At 46.7% G+C, this 26,400-nt stretch overlaps 1 protein-coding gene across 4 annotated transcripts in view; it reads right to left on the reverse strand.

Annotated features, from left to right (window-relative positions):
- The window catches only part of LOC140403215 (breast cancer anti-estrogen resistance protein 3 homolog), a 36,882-nt gene extending 11,119 nt beyond the window's left edge, over window positions 1-25,763 (reverse strand). Inside the window, exons 1-5 of one of the 4 annotated variants that reach the window (XM_072490971.1) lie at window positions 25,586-25,763; window positions 5,585-5,709; window positions 4,081-4,526; window positions 2,471-2,568; window positions 41-681 (exon numbers count right to left, since the gene is read on the reverse strand). In XM_072490971.1, coding sequence (XP_072347072.1) covers window positions 41-681; window positions 2,471-2,568; window positions 4,081-4,526; window positions 5,585-5,692 — 1,293 coding nt within the window. In that variant the 5' untranslated portion in view covers window positions 5,693-5,709; window positions 25,586-25,763. Of the gene's footprint in view, window positions 1-40; window positions 682-2,470; window positions 2,569-4,080; window positions 4,527-5,584; window positions 5,710-6,395; window positions 6,537-7,520; window positions 7,659-25,585 lie in introns of those variants that run through there. The other 3 variants (XM_072490973.1, XM_072490970.1, XM_072490972.1) reach the window with 3 other exon arrangements.
- Between the last annotated feature and the right edge of the window lie 637 nt (window positions 25,764-26,400).

Consider the following 26,400-nt stretch of genomic DNA (forward strand, 5'->3'; position numbering starts at 1 on the left):
CTGGGTCAGGGTCTTGAACGAGTTTGTAATTGCTAATTACCTGACAGTCCACTTTCAGGATGTGCTGTGCTGTAGTCTTTGGATCACTGTCAGCAAATATTTCTTTGAGCCGTTTCAGCACAGAACAGTCGAGGGGTTTATTGTCAGCAGGAAGTAAGATGGAAGAAAAAGAGTCGAGTTTAAACAAGCTTGTGGTCTCCAAATGGGGCCGTACGAATGACCAATGTTCATCATCATCTCCCTCAACAACTTCTTCATGGTGGGTCTTCATGGAAGCTGAATATGCGTCTAAATCTAGAAGAGCAAAGTCTGTATCTGTCCTACGGGTTCGGCTCTTCATTCGTTCCGTGGCTCGTAACCTCTCCACGTGAGTCTTGGCCAATGTCGGCATCTGACCAATCTGAGGAATGTGTGGCACTAGCTCGCAGTAGACACTTCCATCCAAGTTTGGATCCGGTGGAGTGTCTAACATCATGGCAGATGGAATTCTGAGCGGTTTCGGGGGCGCCTTGCAGTGCAACTGTCCATCGGAGCCTCTCAACACTATGCCTGACTGAGAGCCAAAGCGTTTTGGGAACACTTTGGGGTTTATTAGTGGGTCACTTCCCGTTCTATACATTAGTGATGAGGGACGAATTGAATTTTGGGATCCATTTGCTTGCATAACGTTCTTGGGTCCTGCTACACAGAAACACAATCTTACTGTTAACATAATAGCTAATTGATGACCATCTCATAATTATTTATTCCTTGCTCCCCCTGTTTGTGTATTCCACTGTTACAGATTGACAAATACCTTGAGCTGGATTATCCGTTTCAGGGACTATGTCCCCACGTCGTCGTGAAAACTGTGGCCTTTCACGCAGAAAAACTGGCATCAAAAGGCCACATATTCACAGCCCTGCAGGGGGCTAGCAGGAACCCGTCGTGAAGCTCGCAGGTCCAGCTGCCGATAAGGGCCCTGCACTTCCGGGTCAGAGGTCGCGCATGCACACGGCGGCGGCCTCCAGCGGCCGCGCCATGCTCCTTGGCGGGCTCAAACCGTGGAGCTGGACCCCGTAAATAGTGCCCCCGATTGTCTGCTCGCCCGACCCGTACGCCGACCCAGACCGCCCACTAAATAATAGTCCAGTCCCGTATGAGGCCCCCGCCCTCCGATCGGCCTGCCCCTGACCATGGCGGCTGCGGACTATTACCTTTCTGGACACTAAGAGGCAATTTAACATGGCCAATCCATCTACCCTGCACATCTTTGGACTGTGGGAGGAAACCGGAGCACCCGGAGGAAACCCACGCAGACACGGAGAGAACGTGCAGACTCTGCACAGACAGTGACCCAAGCCAGGTATCGAATCTGGGACCCTGGAGTTGTGAAGCAACTGTGCTAACCACTGTGCTACCGTGCTGCCATAATCAGCACTAAGTGAGGAAGGTAGGTATTATTTTCTCCCCTTAATCTCATGGCATCTGCTCACAGTATCCACTACTTCAAAAAGCATTGGTTCTTCTTGGCCAGGTTTTGGATAGGTCCCCCATTCGGCATTTTCACACCAGGTTAGGTGACAGTGCAGTACAGTACAGAGGAAGTGCTGCTTGCAAGAGGTGCCACCCTTGTTGGGATGTTAAGCAGACATCCTGTAGGTTGTTCAGGTGAAAGTTATAAATCATAATGGGATGATAGGAGACGGGATTTTCTACTTCCCGTGGCGTATTTTCTGACTTCAGAGACAGTGCCCGCCATTGGCCGACGGTGGGATCTTTTGGGGGATTGCCATCGGCGGAACGGAAGATCCCACCATCAAGAAGAACCGGAAAATTTCAACCATCAGATTGGGAAGTTTGAATGGATGAAATCAAAATGGCCCAAAGATGTCCTCTCGTCTCAATTTATCTCATGTATCCTGTGATGAGCAAAGAAGAAGAAAGAAGAAAATCGCTTACTGTCACAAGTAGGCTTCAATGAAGTTACTGTGAAAAGCCCCTAGTCACCACATTCCAGCACTTGTTCAGGGAGGCTGTTACGGGAATTGAACCGTGCTGATGGCCTGCCTTGGTCTGCTTTCAAGGCCAGCAATTTAGCCCTATGCTAAACAGCCCCTGCTAAATAGGAGGAAGGTATTCATTCCCTTGAGTCTGTTTCGCCACTCAGTTAGCTCATGGTTGATCTCTGTATTCACTCCCAACTCTTGTTCAATCACATTTGATACTCTTGCCTAATAAAAACATACCTATGTCAGTTTTGAAAGTTTCAACCCACATTGGCCTAAACAGCTTTCGGGGAAACATTTTAAACCTTTGAAATTCAGGAACATTTGATTCCAAGAGCTGGGTTGCGGCCATTGATGCAATGACTATTTGAGTTTTTAACCTTAAGAGTTAAACTGGTGGAATCCCGGGGGTGAGATAAGGAGAATTCAGTCAGAATGAGAGTAACGCGTTGTGCAAGAGTTCAGATCTTAAGTGGCCTCACCTCCAGAAAGGTAGCTGTCAGACTGGGCAGACTGTAATGGTTTTCTGTCATTCCCATAGTCCAGAATATTCGGGTGACTGCCACTCTTGTCCTTAGTCCTGCAATAAAGCAAACATCAGTAAACGCAGCAATAGCTTTGTTAGTTGATCTTTGAGCCACTCCCCCTGCCACATTTATATGTGCTCATTTAATTTTACTGATAATAGCGTTAGTCAGTCCACCAGGTAGAATGCTAAATGCTATTGTAAATGAAATAATTACTTGATGTAAGTGGCTTTTATGACCTCAGGATGTCCCAAAGTGCTTTACAGTCACTTTTTATGCTGTATAGTCATTGTAATGGAGAAAACACTAATTGTATAAGAGCTTTCAGTAAGTCCTCCGGGGCTAAATTTACTTCTTCATTCCAGACAATTCCTGCAGTGAAACTGTTATGAATCTCACAGATCAACAACCAAATAGGCCATAATCTGGAGTCATGTGTAGGCCAGACTGGGTCAGGGTGGCAGATTCATCACCTAAAGGATATCGGTGAACCAAATAGGGTCAGTAGCCTGGGAGTGAGATTGCCGGCTGATCTGTGCTTTTCCCAATTCAGGAACGCAAAGGGTTGCCCCACCCAACTTCCTCTCTCTGATGGGATTAGCAAAATACCAAGAACAACAAGGACCTTTGATATAGTAAAACATCCAAGGTTTTTTCACAGCAGTGTTATCAAAAAGAATTGACACTGAGGCACATAAGGACATATTTGGACAGGTAATCAAAAGCTTGGTGAAAGAGACCGGGCTTAAGGAGCATCTTACAGAAGGAAAGAAAGATAGTGAGGAAGAGAGGGAGGGAATTCCAGAGTTCAGGGCCCAGTGGCTGAAGACAGATGGTGGCATGGTGGTAAAGACCCTGGACTAATGTTCTGGGGACATGGGTTCAAATCCCACCACGGTAGGTGGTGGAATTTAAATTCAATTAATGAAATCTGGAATATAAAGTCTCAGTAACCTAGTGACCATGACACTATCATCAATTGTTGTAAAAACCCATCTGGTTCACTAATGTCCTTTCGGGAAGGAAATCTGCCGTCCTTACCCAGTCTGTCCTACACGTGAAATGGCCTAGCAAGCCATTCAGCTCAACGGCATTTAGGGAAGGGCGCCAAATGCTCGCCTTGCCAACGATGCCCACAACCCATGAATGAATGAAGATAATAATTAATGGTGATGTGCGAGAGACAGAATTGAAGAAGTGCAGAGATTGCAGAGATTGCAGAGGACAGGATGAAAAGGGGTCATAGAAAAATTTGAAAAGGAATAAAATGATAAAAAGCATAGCCGTAGTGGGAGCCAGTGTAGATCAATGAGCATCGGAGTGATACATGAAGAGAACCTGGTGCACATTATGGTCCAGGCAGGAGAGCTTTGGATGAGCTGAGGTATGCAGCTCATTGAGATGGAAGGCGGGCGAGGAAAGAATTGGAATATTCAAGTCTGAACATAACAAAGGCAAAGATCAGGAATTGCATCTGTAACCTTCTTGTCTGCACGGCTTCTAAGCCTGGCACAAGGCCATAATAGAGCTAACAACACAAACTTAGTAGGACAATAATGAATTACCTTAAAAGATTGCCGTCTGCTGCAAGCTGGTCTAAAGACACTCCTTCGGACAGATTTAAGCTGAATCTTTTATTCTGATCAGGGTTTCTGGCTGTCAGTTGTTTATTATGTAATCTTTGACCAGATGTTCCTCGATATTTTTCTTCAATACATCTCAAGGGGACCGTGCGGTTTATTGGATGAAAGATTATTGCTCCACTGTCCTCTGAAATTGGCTTGCGGTTTCCAACATAGAACCGCACCAATGCTGGGAGGTTATCAAAGCTCTCCTGTTCAAATTGGAAGAGCACACGGGTGTAGGACTCCTTACGTCGTAGCACCACACGAATGATCTTGAAATGGAGAGGTTCATGCTTCCAGGTGCAGCTGAGCACATAGTCTCCAGGACTAGAGCGAGATTCTCGAATGAGGAAGTCTCCATCTCTCTCTATTAGTGCCTCTGCTGCCTAAATTATTAAAAGGAGAGAATCAGTGTCCATCTTCTACTTGGCAGCTATTGCTAAATAATTTCTAGTCTTTTTGGACATTCGTTATCTTTTGAGTTACCAGGTTTTGGCAGGGGATTGGAGCACTTTCCCATTTCAAGCACGTATTAACAACTTCAACTGGTCCAGGTCAGTCCTGTGAACAGACTAAATACATTGTTTGCCCTGAGACCGTCTGGCGAGATTGACTCCTTGCAGCACACCTGAGGAGTATTACCAGCAGAACAAGATGTGAAAGATGTGGTATTGGGTCACAATCAACACTCAGACCTTTGACTGCGACCCCCAGACAGGACCTCCAAGCAGTCCCTACTCTGATCTCCAAACTTTGACTACAGAATGTTCCCTAACTACAATCACCGGCTAACCCCAAAGCGTCATTTTCAGGTGGACTATGGATGTCAACTTCACCATCAGAAGCCCATCAGTTACAAGGTTCCATCTGGAACTCCCTTCCAAAACATTGCTTTGCTATCTCCCTCCTGTGTTTAAAAGTTTTCTACATCCCTTTTCTATGCCTTAAATCTCTTTCCACTAAATGTTCCTCCTTTGGCGTAATGTTGCACCATGGCTCCAAAGCATTCTCCTGTATTAGGAATGCTGTGCAAGTTGTAGATTCAGTAGATTGAGGTCCACAACACAAGACTGCCCATGATGTTTTAGCAAATGGATATTCCCTGAAAGAACCGCCCGCAGGTTAGTCAATGTTGGAAGTGGAAGGGGCGGCAAGGTGCTGCAGTGGTTAACACTGCTGCCTCACGGCGCCAAGGACCCGGGTTCGATCCCGGCCCCAGGTCACTGTCCGTGTGGCGGTTGCACATTCTCCCCAACTATCTCATACTGTACCCAAGATGGGAGGATCTAGAACAAATGAGCAAAGTTAAAAAATGACCCTCCTCCTTCAAAGATACTTTCCTTTAAATAATACCAGACAAATTAGGTCTGCGAGTAAATTTCAGGTGGCTTCTGCTTTAACCTCAGTTTACAGATATGCAATGAAATATCCAGAAATGTCCAACCTGCCGTGGAATAGGACCATGAAACCAGGCGTGGCTGCAAAGATCGTCAGTGCTCAGTTTTAATTCCTCCTCCAGCTCCTTCGTCAATGGATCTTTTCCAGAGGTCATTATGAGTTGATCAGTAACTAATTGAAAAAGAACAGATTAATGATTTCAGTGTCAAGTACTGCGAACAACTGCCCAAACCAGACTGTCCATTATCATTGAGCTGCATTGTGCTGGCAGTCTCTCAAGTTTGAGAGTTCATATCCCTCTCCAGAGACTTTTCAAGAATAAATTTAGAGTACGCAATTATTTTTTTCCAATTAAGGTACAATTTAGCGTGGTCAATCCACCTAGCCTGCACATCTTTGGATTGTGGGGGTGAGACCCAAGCAGACACGGGGAGAATGTGCAAACTCCATACGGACAGTGACCCAGGGCCGGGATTGAACCCGGTCCTCTGCGCTGAGGCAGCAGTGCTAGCCACTGTGCCACCGTGCCGCCCCAGCTCTCCAGAGACCTGAGCACAAAATCTAGGTTGACAAGCCCAGTGCAGGACTGAGGGAGTGCTGCACTGCTCAAAGTGCCGTCATGCAGATGAGATGTTACGCTGCGGGAGACCACCCTCTTGGTGAGAGGCAAACAAAAACAGAAATTACTGGACAATCTCAGCAGGTCTGACAGCATCTGTGGAGAGAGAAGGGAGCTAATGTTTCGAATCTGGAAGGCTCTTTGTCAAATCCTTGACACTGTTTGAAAAAGAGCTGGATGCTCACCTCGGCATTCTGGCAGTATTTATCCCTCAAACAATATCACTCATACATCTCACCCGGCTTTTATCTCTTTGCTGTTTGTAGAACCTTGCTGCGCCCAGATTGTCTGTCATGTTTTCAACTTTGCAAGTGACCGCACTTGATTGACTACAATACATGGTACTTTGGGACATCCCAAGGTTATGAAAGGTCAGGTCCCATGATTTCTCAGATTTATTCTACATTATCCCTGAAAAAAATTATAGGGACCCATGATATATTTCAAAACCTATACAGCAGACTCCAATAAAATACATTATGTTCCAAAAGTGTAATGAGGAATCGCTGTCTCCCTGGAAAATGTACACCCCCTAGACAACTGGATAGTCTCCTTAACATCAGCTAGTAACCAGAGGATTGAAGGTCCTTCTATTTATGTCTACTACTTTGTTAACGTTACTGAAAACGTTGTCCTAGAATGGAACAGATAAAAATATTGTTGCCCAACACAATTCTAGCCCAAACAGAACAGAACATTCAACAGAGGGTCTGTTTATTCAGTATTTGTTTTAACCACCTGACTTGGTCGTGACTTAGTCGTTTTCTCAAATAAGTTTGGCCTCTGTCACATTGTCACAAGACATTGTCCCATCAGCAACCCCCCCACCCCCCACCTTGATTCTCATCAGTGCAGCTGACAGAGTGATGACACAGGGAACATATTGCATCATTGCCCTTCGTGGTAACTGGTAGATATCCCTTCCCATGCCTGTTCTTAGACTGTATAGCCTACCAAACAGCCCAAAAATGACAATGCGGTCCCTTTGTAAGACAGGTGGGGTGTGAATAAACAAATGGCCTGTAACAACTCATTCATAAGAAATTATAAAACATTCACAGATCCAAGCTCAACTGACTGCAGTAAAGGAAACAACAGTGTTCAAAAGTTAATCCACCTTCCCGCAAAAGTTCTCTTTTAAAGGAAAATAAATTACATTTTCCACGTGTCTGTACAAGGGCCTGAACACGCTATTGCTGGTTTGTACAGGTTTGACACAACATCTCCTCACTGTAACAGAATAAAACCTCACAGTATCTTCACCAACTGCATTCCACACATTTTTCCGCGTTAAGATCTTAGTTTAAAAGCTTCCTCTTGCATAAAGTGCTATTGTTTAGTGCCGTTCAATGCGAGAACCTACCTTTTCAGCTCATTGCTCTTCTTCTGATCTGTTAGTCGCAAGATACAACCAAATTTAGTTTGGTCGTTTGGTTCACTGTTGCAAAGGACACCTCAATTGAGCCTGTGGAGCTGCACCTTTAGATGAAACTATTAGCTCGAAAGGTATGAGGGGTCTGCATGGTACTGGGAGGTCGGGTCCTGCAGAGGGAGGGGGCACCACCACAATAACAGAGCAATTCACCATTCACTCTCTGACACCACTGCGTACCAAACAAAGCAATATAAATATTGCTTCTGTTGAGTTGGTTGAGTTTGTGGGAGGATTGACAAATGCAGGCAGAACACCCCTTCAGAATATGGAATATTCCAGTGCAGCACTCCACCCTTTATTGCAACTTGACAGCAAACCTGTGAAATATTATTGCTTATCACTCAGGCCTGAAAACTGGTGAGATTATGGGAACTGTGCATTTCCCCTTCTTGCAGCTGTGGGCTGTAGGGTTGCCAGCCCTCCAGAAGTGGCCTGGGGGTCTCCGGGAACATGGTGCTAATCTCAAGGGCACAAGCAACACCCAGTGAGAAAGCAAAATCGCGGGCATTAAAAATAATTGTGTGCACGCTTCATTTTCTTTGAACACTTTCCTTGTAAAAATAATGGAGAATATATAAAATAAACTGGCTGTTTGAGCAGGCACGGTGGGGAGGTCCTATGATAATGCCTCCAGGAATCCAGCCAACCCGAGTTGGCAACCCTACTTGGAAGATGATGGAGGCGAATGTTAGAGATTTTTTTTTTTACCCACGAGTTCCTAGCATAGTGGATAGCACAATTGCTTCACAGCTCCAGGGTCCCAGGTTCGATTCCTGGCTTGTGTCACTGTCTGTGCGGAGTCTGCACGTCCTCCCCGTGTGTGCGTGGGTTTCCTCCGGGTGCTCCGGTTTCCTCCCACAGTCCAAAGATGTGCAGGTTAGGTGGATTGGCCATGTTAAATTGTCCTTAGTGTCCAAAATTGCCCTTAGTGTTGGGTGTGGTTACTGGGTTAAGGGATTATGGGGATAGGGTGGAGGTGTGGGCTTCGGTAGGGTGCTCTTTCCAAGAGCCGGTGCAGACTCGATGGGCCGAATGGCCTCCTTCTGCACTGTAAATTCTATGAAATACTGCTGCCATTTAGTTCAAAACAGCTCACCTCTCCAGAACTTTACAGTTGATTTCAACCATGTTGTGTAAAAGTTTGTCCATTTGTGTGCTGTTTGTTACAGACATTCAATGGTAATAAGATTAAAGCGAGAATAGTGTCGGAATTCAGTGCATTGGTAATTGATCTGCCTTCTGAAAAAGGAGGTGGGTCTGGATTGGAGATGCCTGCATTGCAACAGGCTCGATTACCTTCACATGGTTGCATCAAATCCTCTTGAAAGTCCTTCTTTCAAGGCATTATTTCATTGCAATAACTGTCTATCCTTCATTCTTGGCATTAGGGCGTCACAGGCAAGACTGGCACTTATTGTCCATCCCTAATTGTCCTCAAGAAGATGATGGTGCAGCCACCTTCTGTAAGATGCTACTAAGTGGCTCGTCTGGCCACAACAGAAGGCAACTAAGAGTCAACCATTTGCTGTGGGATTGAAGTCACTTATAGATCGAGAGAAAGCAGGGTCAGCAGATTTCCTTCCTTAAATTACATAGGTTGATGGAGTGATTGGCACCCCATCCACAAACATTCACTCCCTCCACCAACAGCGCATAGTGGTAACAGTGTGTACCATCAACAAGATGCACTGCAGTAACTCAGCAAGATTCCTGAGGCAGCACCTTCCAAACCCATGACCGCTACCATCTAGGTGGACAAGGGCAGCAGATGCCTGGGAACACCACCGCCTGGAAGTTCCCCTCTGAACCATATGTCATCCTGACTTGGAAATATAACAAAATCCTGGAACTCCCTCCCTAATAGCACTGTGGGTGTACCTAAATCACGTGGACTGTAGCGGCTCAAGAAGGCAGTTCACCACCACTTTTTTAAAGTGTAACAATCACACAGCTTGTAAGCACCCATACAACGGGTGCAGTGCAAACAATTTGTTTTTTTGCAGTCATGTGAATGCTCACCACCACCTTCTCAAGGGGCAATTAGGGATGGGCAATAAATCTGGCCTAGTTAGCGACGCCCACATCATGTGAATGAATAAAAGTAAACCATTAGGTTTTTAATGCCAATCGTACACATTTAGAATGTCACTAATGTCATTTTTAAATATCCAAAATGCCACGGTGGGACTGGAATTTGCATTATTTGGATTATTAGCCACTGCGCAGTCGTATACCATGCAGTTAACCACAATTAGCTGGTTTTCTTAAGGTAAAGTGTAAAAATGGCAGGAGATCCCAGACCCGTGTTATGCTCCTCGTGCTCGATTTGGGAGTTCAGGGACGCGGCCGATGCCCCTGACTCCTTCATGTGCGGGAAGTGTGTCCAGCTGCAGCTCCTGTTAGACCGCATGACGGCTCTGGAGCTGCGGATGGACTCACTTTGGAGCATCCGCGATGCTGCGGAGGTCGTGGATAGCACGTTCAATGAGTTGGTCACGCCGCAGATTAGGATTGGTGAGGGAGACAGGGAATGGGTGACCAAAAGCAGAGAAAGAGCAGGAAGGCAGTGCAGGTGTCCCCTGCGGTCATCTCCCTCCAAAACAGGTATACTGTTTTGGATACTGTTGGGGGAGATGACTCACCAGGGGAAGGCAGTAGTAGCCAGGCTCATGGCACCGTGGCTGGCTCTGCTGCACAGAAGGGCGGGAAAAAGACTGGCAGGGCTATAGTCATAGGGGATTCAATCGTAAGGGGAGTAGACAGGCGTTTCTATGGTCGAAAATGAGACTCCCGAATGGTATGTTGCCTCCCGGGTGCACGGGTCAGGGATGTCTCAGATCAGCTGCAGGACATACTGAAGGGGGAGGGTGAACAGCCAGTTGGCGTGGTGCATATAGGCACCAACGATATAGGTAAAAAACGGGATGAGGTCCTACAATCAGAATTTAGGGAGTTAGGAGATAAGTTAAAAAGTAGGACCTCAAAGTAGTAATCTCAGGATTGCTACCAGTGCCACGAGATAGTCAGAGTAGAAATTCAAGAATAGTCAGAATGAATAAGTGGCTTGAGAGATGGTGCAGGAGGGAGGGGTTCAGATTTTTGGGACATTGGAACCGGTTCTGGGGGTGGTGGGACCATTACAAATCGGATGGTCTACACCTGGGCAGGACTGGAACCAATGTCCTGGGGGGTGCTTTTGCTAACACTGTTGGGGAGGTTTTAAACTAATGTGGCAGGGGGGTGGGAACCAGATTAGGAAGTTAGAGGTCAGTAAAGAGGCAGCAACTAAAGCCAGTAAGGTACTAGATAATAAACTCAATGTGACTAAGGGGAAGAGTAGACAGGGAAGAGATGATGAACGCAAAGGGACAGATGGTCTGAGGTGCATTTGTTTTAATGCAAAAAGTGTAGCAGGTAAGGCAGATGAACATAGGGCTTGGATTAGTACCTGGGAATATGATGTTATTGGTATTACTGAGACTTGGTTGAGGGAAGGGCAAGACTGGCAACTAAATATCCCAGGGTATAGATGCTTCAGGAGGGATAGAGAGGGAGGTAAATGGGTGGAGGAGTTGCATTACTGGTCAGAGATGATATCACAGCTGTGATTAAGGAGGGCACGATGGAGGATTTGAGCACTGAGGCAATATGGGTAGAGCTAAGAAATAGGAAGGGTGCAGTAACATTGTTGGGACTTTACTACAGGCCTCCCAAAAGCGAGCGTGAAGTAGAGGTACAAATATGTAGACAGATTATAGAAAAATATAGGAGCAATAGGGTGGTCGTGATGGGAGATTTTAACTTCCCCAACATTGAATGGGACTCATGTAGTGTTGGAGGCGTAGATGGAGCAGAAGTTGGAAGGAACATCCAAGAGAGTTTTTTAGAGCAGTATGTAAATAATCCAACTCAGGAAGGGGCCATACTGGACCTGGTATTGGGGAATGATCCCGGCCAGGTAGTTGAAGTTTCAGTCGGTGATTACTTTGGGAATAGCGATCACAATTCCGTAAGTTTTAGAATACTCATGGACAAAGACGAGAGTGGTCCTAAAGGAAGAGTGCTAAATTGGGGAAAGGCCAAGTATAACAAAATTCGGCAGGAGCTAGGGAATGTGTTTCAGGGTAAATCCACATTTGAAATGTGGGAGTCTTTTCAGGAAAGGTTGATTAGAGTGCAGGACAGACATGTCCCTGTGAAAATGAGGGATAGAAATGGCAAGATTAGGGGACCATGGATGATGGGTGGAATTGTGAGACTAGCTAAAATGAAAAAGGAAGCATACATAAGATCTAGGCGACTTAAAACTGATGAAGCTTTGGTGGAATATCGGGAAAGTAGGACAAATCTCAAACGCGCAATAAAGAGGGCTAAAAGTGGTCATTAAATATCTTTGGCTAACAGGGTTAAGGAAAATCCCAAAGCCTTTTATTCGTATATAAGGAGCAAGAGGGTAACTAGAGAAAGGATTGGCCCACTCAAAGACAAAAGAGGGAATTTATGCATGGAGTCAGAGGAAATGGGTGAGTTTCTTAATGTGTACTTTGCATCGGTATTCACCAAGGAGAGGGACATGATGGATGTTGAGGCTAGGGTTGGATGTTTAAATACTCTAGGTCAAGTCGGCATAAGGAAGGGGGAAATTTTGGGTATTCTAAAAGGCATTAAGGTGGACAAGTCCCCAGGTCCGGATGGGATCTATCCCAGGTTACTGAGGGAAGCGAGGGACGAAATAGCTGGGGCCTTAACAAATATCTTTGCAGCATCCTTGAGCAGGGGTGAGGTCCCGGAGGACTGGAGAATTGCTAATGTTGTCCCTTTGTTTAAGAAAGGTAGCAGGGATAATCCAGGGAATTATAGACCTGCGAGCTTGACGTCAGTGGTAGGCAAACTGTTGGAGAAGATACTGAGGGATAGGATCTATTCACATTTGGAAGAAAATAGACTTATCAGTGATCGGCAGCATGGTTTTGTGCAGGGAAGGTCATGTCTTACAAACCTAATAGAATTCTTTGAGGACGTGACAAAGTTAATTGATGAGGGAAAGGCTGTCGATGTCATATACATGGACTTCAGTAAGGCGTTTGATAAAGTTTCCCATGGCAGGTTGATGGAAAAAGTGAAGCTGTATGGGGTTCAGGGTGTACTAGCTAGATGGATAAAGAACTGGCTGGGCAACAGGAGACAGAGAGTAGTGGTGGAAGGGAGTGTCTCAAAATGGAGAAAGGTGACTAGTGGTGTTCCACAGGGATCCGTGCTCGGACCACTGTTGTTTGTGATATACATAAATGATCTGGAGGAAGGTATAGGTGGTCTGTTTAGCAAGTTTTCAGATGATACTAAGATAACCTCACTATGCTTCACTTCTCCAGCTTCCACCCTAAACACATTAAAGAAGCCATCCCCTATGGACAAGCTCTCCGTATACACAGGATCTGCTCAGATGAGGAGGAGCATAACAGACATCTACAGACGTTGAAAGATGCCCTCGTACGAGGGATATTGCGCTCGACTCATCGATCGACAGTTCCAACGCGCCACAGCAAAAAACCGCACCGACCTCCTCAGAAGACAAACATGGGACACAACCGACAGAATACCCTTCGTCGTCCAGTACTTTCCCGGAGCGGAGAAACTACAACATCTTCTTCACAGCCTTCAACACGTCATCGATGAAGATGAACATCTTGCCAAGGTCATCCCCATACCCCCACTACTTGCCTTCAAACAACCACGCAACCTCAAATAAACCATTGTTTGCAGCAAACTACCCAGCCTTCAGAACAGTGACCACGACACCACACAACTCTGCCATGGCAATCTCTGCAAGACGTGCCAGATCATCGACATGGATACCACCATTACACGTGAGGACACCACCCACCAGGTACGCGGTACATACTCGTGCGACTCGGCCAACGTTGTCTACCTCATACGCTGCAGGAAAGGATGTCCCGAAACGTGGTACATTGGCGAGACCATGCAGACGCTGCGACAACGAATGGACGGACATCGCGCGACAATCACCAGGCAGGAATGTTCCCTTCCAGTCGGGGAACACTTCAGCAGTCAAGGGCATTCAGTCTCTGATCTCCGGGTAAGCGTTCTCCAAGGCGGCCTACAGGACGCGCGACAACGCAGAATCGCCGAGCAGAAGCTTATAGCCAAGTTCTGCACACATGAGTGCGGCCTCAACCGCGACCTGGGATTCATGTCGCATTACATTCGTCCCCTACCATCTGGCCTGCGAAATCCTACCAACTGTCCTGGCTTGACACAATTCACACCTCTTTAACCTGGGGTTACCCCATCTCTGGATCTGTAAAGATTTAATCACCTGCTAATGCTCGCATTCCAAGCATTGTCTGGCATCTTTAAATCTGTCTATATATATGTTTCTGGAACAGACCTCTTCATTCACCTGAGGAAGGAGCAGCGCTCCGAAAGCTAGTGACATTGAAACAAACCTTTTGGACTTTAACCTGGTGTTGTAAGACTTCTTGCTGTGCTCACCCCAGTCCAACGCCGGCATCTCCACATCATGGATACTAAGATTGGTGGAGTTGCAGATAGCGAGGAGGACTGTCAGAGAATACAGCAAAATATAGATAGATTGGAGAGTTGGGCAGAGAAATGGCAGATGGAGTTCAATCCAGGCAAATGGGAGGTGATGTATTTTGGAAGATCTAAATCAAGAGCGGACTATACGGTCAATGGAAGAGTCCTGGGGAAAATTGATGTAGAGAGGTCTGGGAGTTCAGGTCCATTGTACCCTGAAGGTGGCAACACAGGTCGATAGAGTGGTCAAGAAGGCATACAGCGTGCTTGCCTTCATTGGACGGGTATTGAGTACAAGTGTCAGCAGGTCATGTTACAGTTGTATAGGACTTTGGTTAGGCCACATTTGGAATATTGCGTGCAGTTCTGGTCGCCACATTACCAGAAGGATGTGGATGCTTTAGAGAGGGTGCAGAGGAGGTTCACCAGGATGTTGCCTGGTATGGAGGGCGCTAGCTATGAAGAAAGGTTGAGTAGATTAGGATTGTTTTCATTGGAAAGACGGAGGTTGAGGGGGGACCTCATTGAGGTCTACAAAATTATGAGAGGTATGGACAGGGTGGATAGCAACAAGCTTTTTCCAAGAGTGGGGGTGTCAATTACAAGGGGGTCACGATTTCAAGGTGAGAGGGGGAAAGTTTAAGGGAGATGTGCGTGGAAAGTTTTTTACGCAGAGGGTGGTGGGTGCCTGGAACGCTTTGCCAGCGGTGGTGGTAGAGGCGGGCACGATAGCATCATTTAAGATGCACCTAGACAGATATATGAATGGGCGGGGAACAGAGGGAAGTAGATCCTTGGAAAATAGGCGACAGGTTTAGATAAAGGATGTGGATCGGCGCAGGCTGGGAGGGCCGAAGGGCCTGTTCCTGTGCTGTAATTTTCTTTGTTCTTTGTTCTTGCCAATAACTACACTTGGAAATATAAAAATCCCAACCTTTGTTGTCCGGTTGGCAATGCAGATATGTTTTTGATGGTTTGAAGAGCTGCCAGCAGGTCCACTAGTTCCACTCCCTGATGCACTGAACTGGCAGTGTGACTGCGCAATAAAACAGAGACCTGAAACGTCATTAACGCATTGAAAATAGTCAGAAAATACATTTCCATATTCCCAAACGGCATCTAACAGGAAAACAAACAGCAGAAGTCAGTACCAGGGAGTTGGTTGGCTGCTGGGCTACTCAAAACAAATTATGTTCTAGGAGCAAGCTTTTGAAGTCCTTTGCGGCTGATGGCACGGTGGCGCAGTGGTTAGCACGAGGACCCAGGTTCAATCCCGGCCCCGGGTTACTGTCTGGGTGGAGTTTGCACATTCTCCCCGTGTCTGCGTGGGTCTCTGCCCCACAACCCAAAGATGTGCAGGCAGGTGGATTGGCCATGCAAAGTTGCCCCTTAATTGATTTTAAAAAAAGAATTGGGCACTTTAAATTTAAAAAATAAATAAATAAATACAGTCCTTTACGCCACAGCACATTCAGGACTGTGTCATGCAGAGGCAAGGGAAGAATGTGGTGATTCCATGACAAATGAGTGGGTCCACCCTTCTCTAACAGCTCTGGAAATGCATCAGGATATGACAGAGTATGTTGGCTAACAATGTTGATGCATTTGATAATGATTTGCTGTGCCTCACCTTTCAACACTCCCCTCATATTAACATCTAGCAGATGTCTCATGGTGGTGGCAGCCATTACTGGTGGCAGCTTCAGCGGAGTTTAGATGAGAGCAGGAAAATTAATTCTTTAACTGACAAGGGAATTCAAGCCTAGTTTACATAAGCTCTCCTCTCAATCTAACCTTTTGAACCCTGCTAACATTCTGGAGAATGCATTCTTTCCAAGGCCAATATATCCCTTCTAAGGTGTGGTACTGAGAACTGTACATAGTTACCCCAGATGTGATATAATCAAGGCTTTATGTAGCTGGAGGAAAACCTCTTCCCTTTTATATCCTGGCCCTGTGAAGTTAAAGTTTAATTTTAACAATTTGTGCACATGATTGTGGAACCAATAAGGTTGTGAATGACTCAGACTGCTTATGGAAGTGACTGATACCATTAAAGCTGAGAAGGTAACTACTGAACGGCTGCAGGGCATACTGAAGAGGGAGGGCAAACAGATGGATATCATGGTACGCATTGTTACCAATGACATGGGCAGAAAAAGGGAGGGGAAAGTACATTAAAAAAACAGCACTCAGAAGGTAGTAATCATTGGATTACTCCCGGTGCCACGTGCTGGTGAGTATAGAAATAGGAGGTGACTCCAGATGACTGTGTGGCTGGAGAGATGGTGCAGAAGGGAGTGGCTTTCGATTTTGGGACATTGGGATCATTTTTGGGGACAGTGGGACCTGTACAAGGCAGACGGTTTGCACCTGAATCAAAATGGGACCAGGGTCCTTGCAGGAGGGTTTGCTAGTACTGTTGGAAAGGGTTTAAACTAGCTTGGCAGGGGGTTAGCATCCTGAGAGATGGTTCAGAAGGGATAGATTTCATAGAATTACAGTGCAGAAGGAGGCCATTTGGCCCATCGGGTCTGCACCGGCTCCTGGAAAGAGCACCCTACCCAAGGTCCACACCCCAACCTATCCCCGTAACCTCCCCATAACCCAGCAACCCCACCCAACACTAAGGGCAATTTTGGACACTAAGGGCAATTTAGCATGGCCAATCCACCTAACCTGCCCATCATTGGACTGTGGGAGGAAACCGGAGCACCCGGAGGAAACCCACGCACACACGGGGAGGATGTGCAGACTCCGCACAGCCAGTGACCCAAGCCGGAATTGAACCTGGGACCCTGGAGCTGTGAAGCAAATGTGCTATCCACAATGCTACCGTCCTGTCGTGATGCACAGATAAAATTAGAAGAGACATCAAGTGAGTCAGGAAGGCGTAGAGTTTCTCGACCACTTAAGTCACAGGGGCGTTTGGCAAGATGGGATGGCAGGAGTCCGACGAAGAAGGCAGATGAGTTGAGGCTGTAAATGACATGGGGGTTATGATGTTATTGCTGTCACTGAGACATGGTTGAGAGAGGGGCAGGATTGGCAGCTCAATATTCCAGGATATGGGCTGCGGGATTCCCCATTCCTGAGGTTAAATGTTGATGCTGGGGCAGGATACGTGGACTTCCACAACAGCAAAACAAGCGCCACACCTGGACCGATTCAGTGATTGTTGAGGGGCTAGCACCAGCGCCACATGGAACTCAATCAATTCCAATGAGAAAAGGTGTGGAATTCACTGAATTTGCGGTTGACACTCAGGAGGCTGACAAGCTTCAGCCACATATACACACTCAACTCCCCACACACACCATCCCAGTCAACAATATGGCAGCAAGGAGAGCAGCATCCCGTTTCATGGACGCCGAGCTGGAGACCCTCCTGGACGCGGTGAAGGAGAGGCAAGCCACCCTGTACCACGTCCCCAGAAGAAGGCTGCCAACCACCACCTTTCGCTGTGCCGATGCGCAGCTGGCAGAGGCGATCAGCACCACACCAACACTGTCCGGACCGACCTGCAGTGCTGGAAGAAACCGCACGGCCTCCTCTGGCCGACCAGGGTGAGTAGGCAGCACCATGCCCCTAGCACTAACCCCTCCCTCCCCCCCACACACACACCCATAGCCCGAACCCACCTCCCCAACCCTGAGGGCTGGTGATCCGCTCCCCTCCCCCAGGAGAAGGATGCTCTTTACCGCTGGGAGCAGGAGAAAACTGGAGGGGGACTGTCGGACCTGCGGCCCTTCACCGTGGCTGAATAGAGGGCAGTGGATGTGGTCGGCGGCTCAGAGGAAAGGGAAGTCACCCGGGTGGAGATCAGCCGCGGGCAAGGAAGTGAGACCCCGCTTAGTTGTGGTTCCCCATACCACGTGTGTCAACCCCTCCCAACACCACCTTCATCCTCACTCCTACACCACCCTCACCCCCACACCACCCTCACCCCCATACCACCCTCACCCCCATACCACCCTCACCCCCAGTGGAATAAGAATAAAAATCTCAGCAAGATGTTAATTTTAATAGATTTCACATGGGTAGAACTTAAAAACCAAAAAAGGAGCAATCACATTGCTGGGAGTGCCCTCTAGGCCCCCTAACAGTCTGAGAGAAATAGGAGAGCAGGTATGTGGGCAAATTTCAGAGACGTGCAAAAATAATTGGGTAGTGATAGTGGGGGATTTCAACTTCCCCAACATTAACTGGGGTAGTCATAGTGTAAAAGGTTTAGAGGGAGCAGAATTCTTAAAATGCATTCAGGAAAGCCTTTTAAGCCTGTACTTAGAGAGTCCTACAAGAGAGGGCGCGGTACTGGACTTGATTTTAGGTTACAAAGCCAGGCAAGTGGTTGAAGTATCATTGGGGGATCGTTTTGCAGACAGCGATCATAACTCCGTTAGATTCAGGATCGTTATGGAAAAGGACAAGGATGTGTCTGAAATCAAAGTTCTAAACTGGGGGAAGGCTGATTTCAATAAGATCAGATGCGATTTGGCTAGAGTGGAGTGGGAGAACACGATGGTTTGTTATTTTTCATTATCCTTTTTTTGTTTTTGTTGATTTTGGATGAAAGGCAAGCACACACATCCCAACTAGTTAGGAGTGTGGGAAAGTCTACACCAAATCTCTGTAGAGTGTGCCAGGGTACCCCACCTACCATCCTTCCCCATGCTGGTTGCAACATTATTGCTCATCATAATACCTGAGCAATGATATTTTGGCTTTGGAAGCACAACCGTTACAACAATAATAATAATGTTCTGAAAAATCACTGTACAATTTTACAGGGCTTCTACGTCACAGAAAATCCCCTCGGACAAAAAAGAACTTAGCAAATAAAACTTTATTTTGGAAAATTCATAGGACATAGTAAAGCAGTTCTAGCATTTACTGAGTTTTTTCTAGAAGTCTCCAGGTACACAGATGAGTGTTTGCAGGCACCTTTCCCACTTTGGGAGTCAAGTCACGTGTCATTTTTATTTTGTTTTATGCAGGTGTAGCAATTTTGATAAGATTGCATCTTGCTATAGTAAATATATATTTATTTGTGAAATGCGGTAATGATAGTCTAATGATGGAAACAGTTACCTTGGTATCCAGAAACAAAACCGAGTTAATTTGGAACAGCAATTTGGTGGCAACGTGTTAATACATTGCCCCACATACCATTCATAGTTGACTCAGAACAATTTTGCAAAAACAACCAACTGATCAAAGCTGATCTATCTGCAAGTCTAAACGAGGCAAGAATGAGCTAGCCTTGGTTAAAAGACACCTGGCCTTAGTTAAGGGACTTTGATTGTAGCTGGCAGAACCTTATGGACATATTCTGGATTTAGGACTGATTAGGCACCTCTTACTGTTTCAATTGTTCACCAGTTACTGGGGGAAAGGTACCAGCATGGATTGTGGAAAGCTATTTGAACGGAATTGGGAGCCACAAGCCAGTATAAATGTGAGTACAAAATAAGGAAAACACAGTAAATGTTATCCAAGGTATTTCTTCACCCTGAAGCACTGCATTATCGGAGGGGTAGAGAATCACAGGATAGGAGACGACATGATTTGATTGTTTCAGTTGGCATAGCAACAAGCACATTACCTCAATTATCTTTGATTTTCTTTTTTTTAATGTTTAAAAGCCCATATGTAAAGAAGGAATATGTAAATGTAAAGCCTTTCAAATCTTGTTGCTCCATTAGATGGTTGCAGGAAATAAAAGACAGTTTAAAACTATAACATATAAACAGGAAATTGCCAGGTTCAACCCTTGAGTTGATTTAAGCTAGAGCAGCAGTAGGGGGCGGTACAATTGGTAGCAGCACTTCCTGAGTTGAAGAATGGAAACCATGTCAATTCCCCAGGTGTCAGATCTAAATTATAAAGCATTACAAAGTATTTACAGCACAAAAATAAGCCATTTAGCCAGGAGAGCCATGTTGTTATGTTCCTCCTTCCATCCCTCTTTGCATCTCATGCACATCAACATATCCTTCTGTTCTGGGCAGCACGGTGGTGAAGTGGTGAGCACTTCACGGTGCCAAGGACCCAGGTTCGGTCCTGGCCCCAGGTCACTGTCCAGGTGGAGTTTGCACATTCCCCCCGTGTGTGTGTGGGTCTCACCCCACAGCACGGTAGCCTTGTGGATAGCACAATTGCTTCACAGCTCCAGGGTCCCAGGTTCGATTCCGGCTTGGGTCACTGTCTGTGCGGAGTCTGCACATCCTCCCCGTGTGTGCGTGGGTTTCCTCCGGGTGCTCCGGTTTCCTCCCACAGTCCAAAGATGTGCGGGTTAGGTGGATTGGCCATGATAAATTGCTCTTAGTGTCCAAAATTGCCCTTAGTGTTGGGTGGGGTTACTGGGTTATGGGGATAGGGTTTACCTTGGGTAGGGCGCTCTTTCTAGGAGCCGGTGCAGACTCGACGGGCCGAATGGCCTCCTTCTGCACTGTAAATTCTATGATCTATGATCTATGATCTAACCCAAAGATGTGCAGGGTAGGTGGATTGATCACGCTAAATTACCCCTTAATTGGAAAAAAAGAATTGGGTACTTTAAATTTATTTTAAAAATACATTATTTTATTCCTTTCCTCCTCTTGTTTATCAAACTTTCCCTTAAGTACATCTATACTATTCACCTCAACCACTCCCTGTGGTAGTGAGTTGCACATTGTCCCCACTTTATGGGGGAAGAAGTTTCTCTTGAATTCACTATTGGGATTTTAGTAATTATCTTTTACTTCTGGCCCCTAGTTCTGGTCTCCCCTTCTCGCTAGTTGAAAAATTTCATCATCTACCTTATAGAACTTGTCATAACCTGCATCTGCACGGGTGGGGACGATTGTATTCCCCATGTCCTTTGTGGAATGCGAGCTTCCCAGCTAAGGGGGTGGGGGAAGCTGAATTGTCATTGTATATAATGTCGGCCAGTTCGGGTCCAGCCACCTCAAGACCCGGTTGAGCACCACGGGGAGCAGTGGACCTGCAAATAAACCGTTGTTACTTTTGTTCAACTCGGTGTGGACGCCCCGTGACTTCTTAAAACTGGCGACAAGGATGGGATTCTGCATGTGCGAACGGCTCTAATACGACCCGGCGTCTAACGGGTTAGTTGAGCAGGCCGCACCCTCATTCAAACGGGGGCTTCATAAACAGGCTGCAGTTCCATGGATAAGTAGCTGGTTCGGTTCTTCTTCACTTATCGGAGCATGCCGCACGCAGTGACTGGAGTGGCCCCGGCTGAGACGCTCATGGGCCGACGACTCCATACCCGCCTTAGCTTGCTATTCCCGATATCAGGGTGAAGGTGCGTCATAACCATGAGCTACCGGGATGCTGCCCTGTTCGGCATCGACCACCACTGCACTTCACTCCAGCGGATGTTGTGTTTGTCCACAATTTTGCAGTCAGCGCTCCCTGGCTCTTGGGGACTGTTTTCTACCAGACTGGGCCGGTTCCCGACCAGGTTTAGGTCGGCAGCCTGCTGCTATAGCGCTATCCCTGGATCACGTTTGTTCCTGGAGACCTCCATCAGGTTCCTGATGTGCACCCTGTTCCGGATTGTCCGGTCCAGCTTTTCGACTGACACCCCGTCAAAGTCTTGATATGGACACAGGGCTGTCGCCTCTTCGGATTCTGAAATGGAAACGCAGCCTTCTAGGGCCTTTAATGTGGACTCTGCCGTGCAGCTACCTCCTGCCAATCTCCTGCCATGGTGTTCCTGTAGGAAACGGCGTTGCCTGGCACGATACACGGCGTCGGATCCAGCGCCTAGTGTATGATGTTCCGCCTGAGCCGAATAGAGTCCGTGTTCTTCTTCCGCTTCTTCTAATCCTCCCTCGCCCTGTCTACAGCTTTCAGTGGGTCCTGTGGACTTTGGGGTGGGGGGGGGGGGAAATGTCATAACCTGTATCCGCACGGGACTTACGGGGTGGGGACGATGTGTTCCCCGTGTCCATGTCCTTTACGGAATATGAGCTTCTCCACTAAGAGGGCAATGGAAGCTTAATTGCCATTGTATATAATGTCGGCCAATTCGGGACCGGCTGCCCCAGAGCTGGTTGGGCAACACTGGGAGCAGTGTCGAATCATACAGTCTCTACGATGGAGAATGAGACCATTCAGCCCATCGAGTCAGCACCGACCCTCTGAAAGACCACCCTACCCCGGCCCCCTCTGCCCTGTCCCCGCAACCCCACCTAACCTGTACACTAAGGGGCAACTTTAGCATGGCCAATTCACCTAACCTGCACATCTTTGGACTGTGGGAGCAAACCAAAGCACTTGGAGGAAACCCACGCAGAAACAGGGAGAATGTGCAAACTCCAGACAGACAGTGACCCGGGGCCAGGATTGAACCCGGGTCCTCTGCGCCATGAGGCAGCAGTGCTAACCACTGTGCTACCGTGCTGCACCTCCTCATGTCTTCTTAAAAGAAGTCTTTCATAATTTTAAATACCTGTCATCGCGAACCCGGTGTTCTCTTTTTTTTAGAGACAATGGGCGCAATTCTCTGAAATGGAGACAGAGTGTTCGCGCCGTCATGAACGCCGTCGAGGTTCACGACGGCGCGAAACGGCTCCTATCCCGACCGATTCAGGGCCCGAAAATGGGCTAGGAGCGGCGCCGCGTCATTTACGAGCGCCAGGCCTTGGCGCCGCGTAAAGGCGGCGCCGCATACATGAATGGTATTATCTGGTATAGGGAACTCTGTCCCGATGTCCAGATACAGTCCCTGGATATGGTAGTGTGTCCCAGGTGAAGCAGTCCATGAAAGAGTTTCCAGTTCATGAAACCCATCCCCAAATGCTCAAAGTTTTAATATCTTGTGTTGAAACATACCTTATGCATGTGTGAGATACAGATAAAGATGTCTGCGAAATGGCTGAATAATAGTAAATGTCTATTTGGAGAGAAATCCCCAGCACATTGCAACAATGGGCACGATCTAATGGCTGCATTATCGACGTGTCCGGTAAATCTTGCGAGAGGCCTCTTGTGAGATTTACCCAGTTCGCTACGCCTCGGAAGATTTAATGGGATCTTGCGGAATGTCCCAATCTGGATCCCGCCCGCAATGGGCAGGACCCAAATCTGCATATTCACGTGTCCAGTAAGGCACACTTGAATATGCAGTAGCCAGAGGTACACCCAAATCGCAAGATCCATCCCCACGCCTCGGAGCCCCTGAGCGAGTGCTGGTTAGCACTGGTCTCCACAAATGTGGACTTGGCACACCGGCAATTTGGGGGTGGGATCTCCCAAGTGATTGAGGGCCCCTGGGTGAGCGGGCTCTGGGCATGGTGGTACCCTGCAACCCTTATTCCACTTGAGCAGCATGGTAGTGCCACCTGGGTGCCAATCTGGCACTGCCAGCCTGCCAGAATGGCTGGGGATTGGGCCCAGTGATGCCCTGTCCTTATGAGATGGAGTGCAGGGGACCACAATGAACCCCTGATAGGTGAGTTGTGGGAGGGTCTGGAGGCTGTGGTGGGGGGATCTCAAGATCGAGGTGCCATTTTCTCTTCCCCTGCCCTGGCGAACGGAGTTTGTTAGTGCAGAAAATAGTACGGAGTCTGGCCTTGGCAGGGCATTCCTTGCTGAACCACAAAATGAGGCAGAGTCCCGTTCGATAGCGGGATCGCTCTTGCCGTTGCGGTGCTGGGAAATTCCTGGCTAATCACGCACGACACGGGACTTGTGTTAATTTTTGTTAAATCGTGCCCAATATCTTTATTACCATTAACTATAACACAAATGGCAGAGCAGTATTGCAGTTGCCATAGCTACTGCATTGGCTGGAAACAGTACAAGTATTTTTTTTAATGAATTTAGAGTACCCAATTTTTCTTTCCAATTAAGTGGCAATTTTGTGTGGCCAATCCACCTACCCTGCATATCTTTGAGTTGTGGGGGTGAGACCCACGCAGACACGGGGAGAACGTGCAAACTCCACATGGACAGTGACCCGGGGTCGGGATCAAACCCGGTCCTCAGCACCGTGAGGCAGTAGTGCTAACCACTGTGCTACCGTGCCACCCCTGGAAACAGTACATGTATGACCTAGATTCGAGGTTTGGTGTAAAGTGATTTTACATTGTCAAAAACTGGTAAATACTACTTTAACAGCCAACCATAAAAGAGCATGCAGGTACTCCTAAACATAGAACTATTCTGATAACATGTACTGGTTCAAATTCTGTTATTTGGTTTTGGAAAAATTGAACCAATGCAGACTGTGCTATATTGAGTACTCAACAACCAAACTGAGAAACTGAATTCCTGAACAATGTTATTCTATTATTTATAAATGGATTCTATAAATGGTTCAGTAGTGTAATATCACATCTGTGGCAATTATGTGCACGTCTGTTTTGCATTTGTACTTTTATATGTGCAACTGTTAAAATATATATAGGATGTTAAAAAGGTTTGCCTCGCTACGCAACACCACTTATTCTTGGCTACTTCACTGTGCATCCCCAGATTTCATTTTGAATATATGGTTATCCTGCTACAGTAAATAAATTTTGCACCTCTTCCAGTGCCTCTCCATCATTTTGGTCGATTTTCCACGCACCCATTCTGGTCACGAGGTTGACAAGAAATGGGGTAAATTGCATGGGCCAGAGGCTGCCCATCAAGTTGCCGGGTCCTCCTGTCCTGTGATGGCTGTGATGGGGGCAAGGACATTGGATGGGGCATTTCGAACAGGATCGGGAAGGTAGGGTGTGTCCGCAACAGGGGGAGCCCTAAACCTCAGTTGTGGTGCCTGAAAGAGCATTCCTGCATTATGTTTCAGAGTCCCTGGAGTGGGGCTTGAACCACAACCTCCTGAATCAGAAGTTAAACTGAGCCCTTGTATCTATCTGGTATCTCCTATTGGAATGAGGTGTCTGTAGTTGAGGGAAGGGGGCGATGAGTAAGAAAATGTCTTCAATTAAATTAGTTCTGCAAGGCTGATTCGCATTCAAGTATTGTAATTAGCTTAATTTGCCAAGAATGAAACACAAATCCATTGTTTACTGATGCAAAGTAAACTACAATTCCCCGTGTACTTATTATAGAACCAACAACAGGATCATCAGTGGAAAGGTTAATATTAATGTGACACATGCCTTCCATTCTAATAAATCGCTTGGGCTCAGTAAGCGGCACTATAGTCTGAAAGTTGAAGGTTCAAAGTGTAAAGTGGAATCTGAGTGGCCAATCTAGGGAACTGGATTAATCTGACCTTATGTCCTATTACTTCAAAATATTTAACCTCGCACCCTAAAGCCTTAAAATAACTGTTGGTAATGCTTGAGAATGTTTGACATTCCCGTGTCAGCTATTTGAACTCCATCGGGAGTGGTACACACTCACTAACTGTTTTGATTGTAGTTCTTGCTTTTTCTCTTCCCATTAAATATATGTTAGATTTTACTTGCCTTCGCTCTTCACAAACAAATAATTTGCCTCCTCATCCTGTCTGGGGAGACCTTCATCGATCTGAAGTCAAACGCAGGAAATTATGTTCAGTACTGTTCTTCTGTGTTACTCTCCTTACTGTACGAACCCTTTGTAGAAGTATCACCCATTGGATAGACCAAACATTTGCAGTTTTTCAAGCAATTTAAACAACCAGCTTTCCTGCTAGGAACAGGCAGGGGCCTCATTAAAACCAAAATAAGAGTCAGATGATGCAGTTATGTCCCCAACGTGATTGTCACGTCAATAAGCTACTTCCTCAACTTGCTGACATAAAATGGGTGGTGCAGGTCATCTCCAGTGCTACTTAAAGGGACTCTCACCTAATCTCATTTAAAATGCTGCAATAATTTGGGAGACATTTTGCTGGTAGTTTGTTTTAGCAAATTAATTGATTCCAAAATGTTTGTAGTGAATCAGAGAAAAATATAGCTCAGAAGTCCAAAGATGTGCAGGTTAGGTGGGCTGGCCATGCTAAATTTCCCCTTAGTGTCCAAGGATGTGTAGGTTAGGTGGGGTTACAGGGATAGGGTGGGGGAGTGGTGGTAGGGTGCTCCTTCAGAGGGTTGATGCAGATTCAATGGGCCAAATAGCCTCCTTCTGCCCTGTAGGGATTATATGAAGGAGAAAGTTGGGCCCATTGTGCCAGTTCTGCCTCTTTGAAAAGCTATTGAATTAGTACCATTCTACTACCCTTTCCTCGTAACCCCACAATTTATTCTCCTTCAAGTAGTCAGTAGGCCTAATTGAACTTTTTTGCCTCTGGAAAATTCCA

Source organism: Scyliorhinus torazame, chromosome 27 (genome assembly GCF_047496885.1).
Source record: "Scyliorhinus torazame isolate Kashiwa2021f chromosome 27, sScyTor2.1, whole genome shotgun sequence".
Taxonomy (NCBI): domain Eukaryota; kingdom Metazoa; phylum Chordata; class Chondrichthyes; order Carcharhiniformes; family Scyliorhinidae; genus Scyliorhinus; species Scyliorhinus torazame.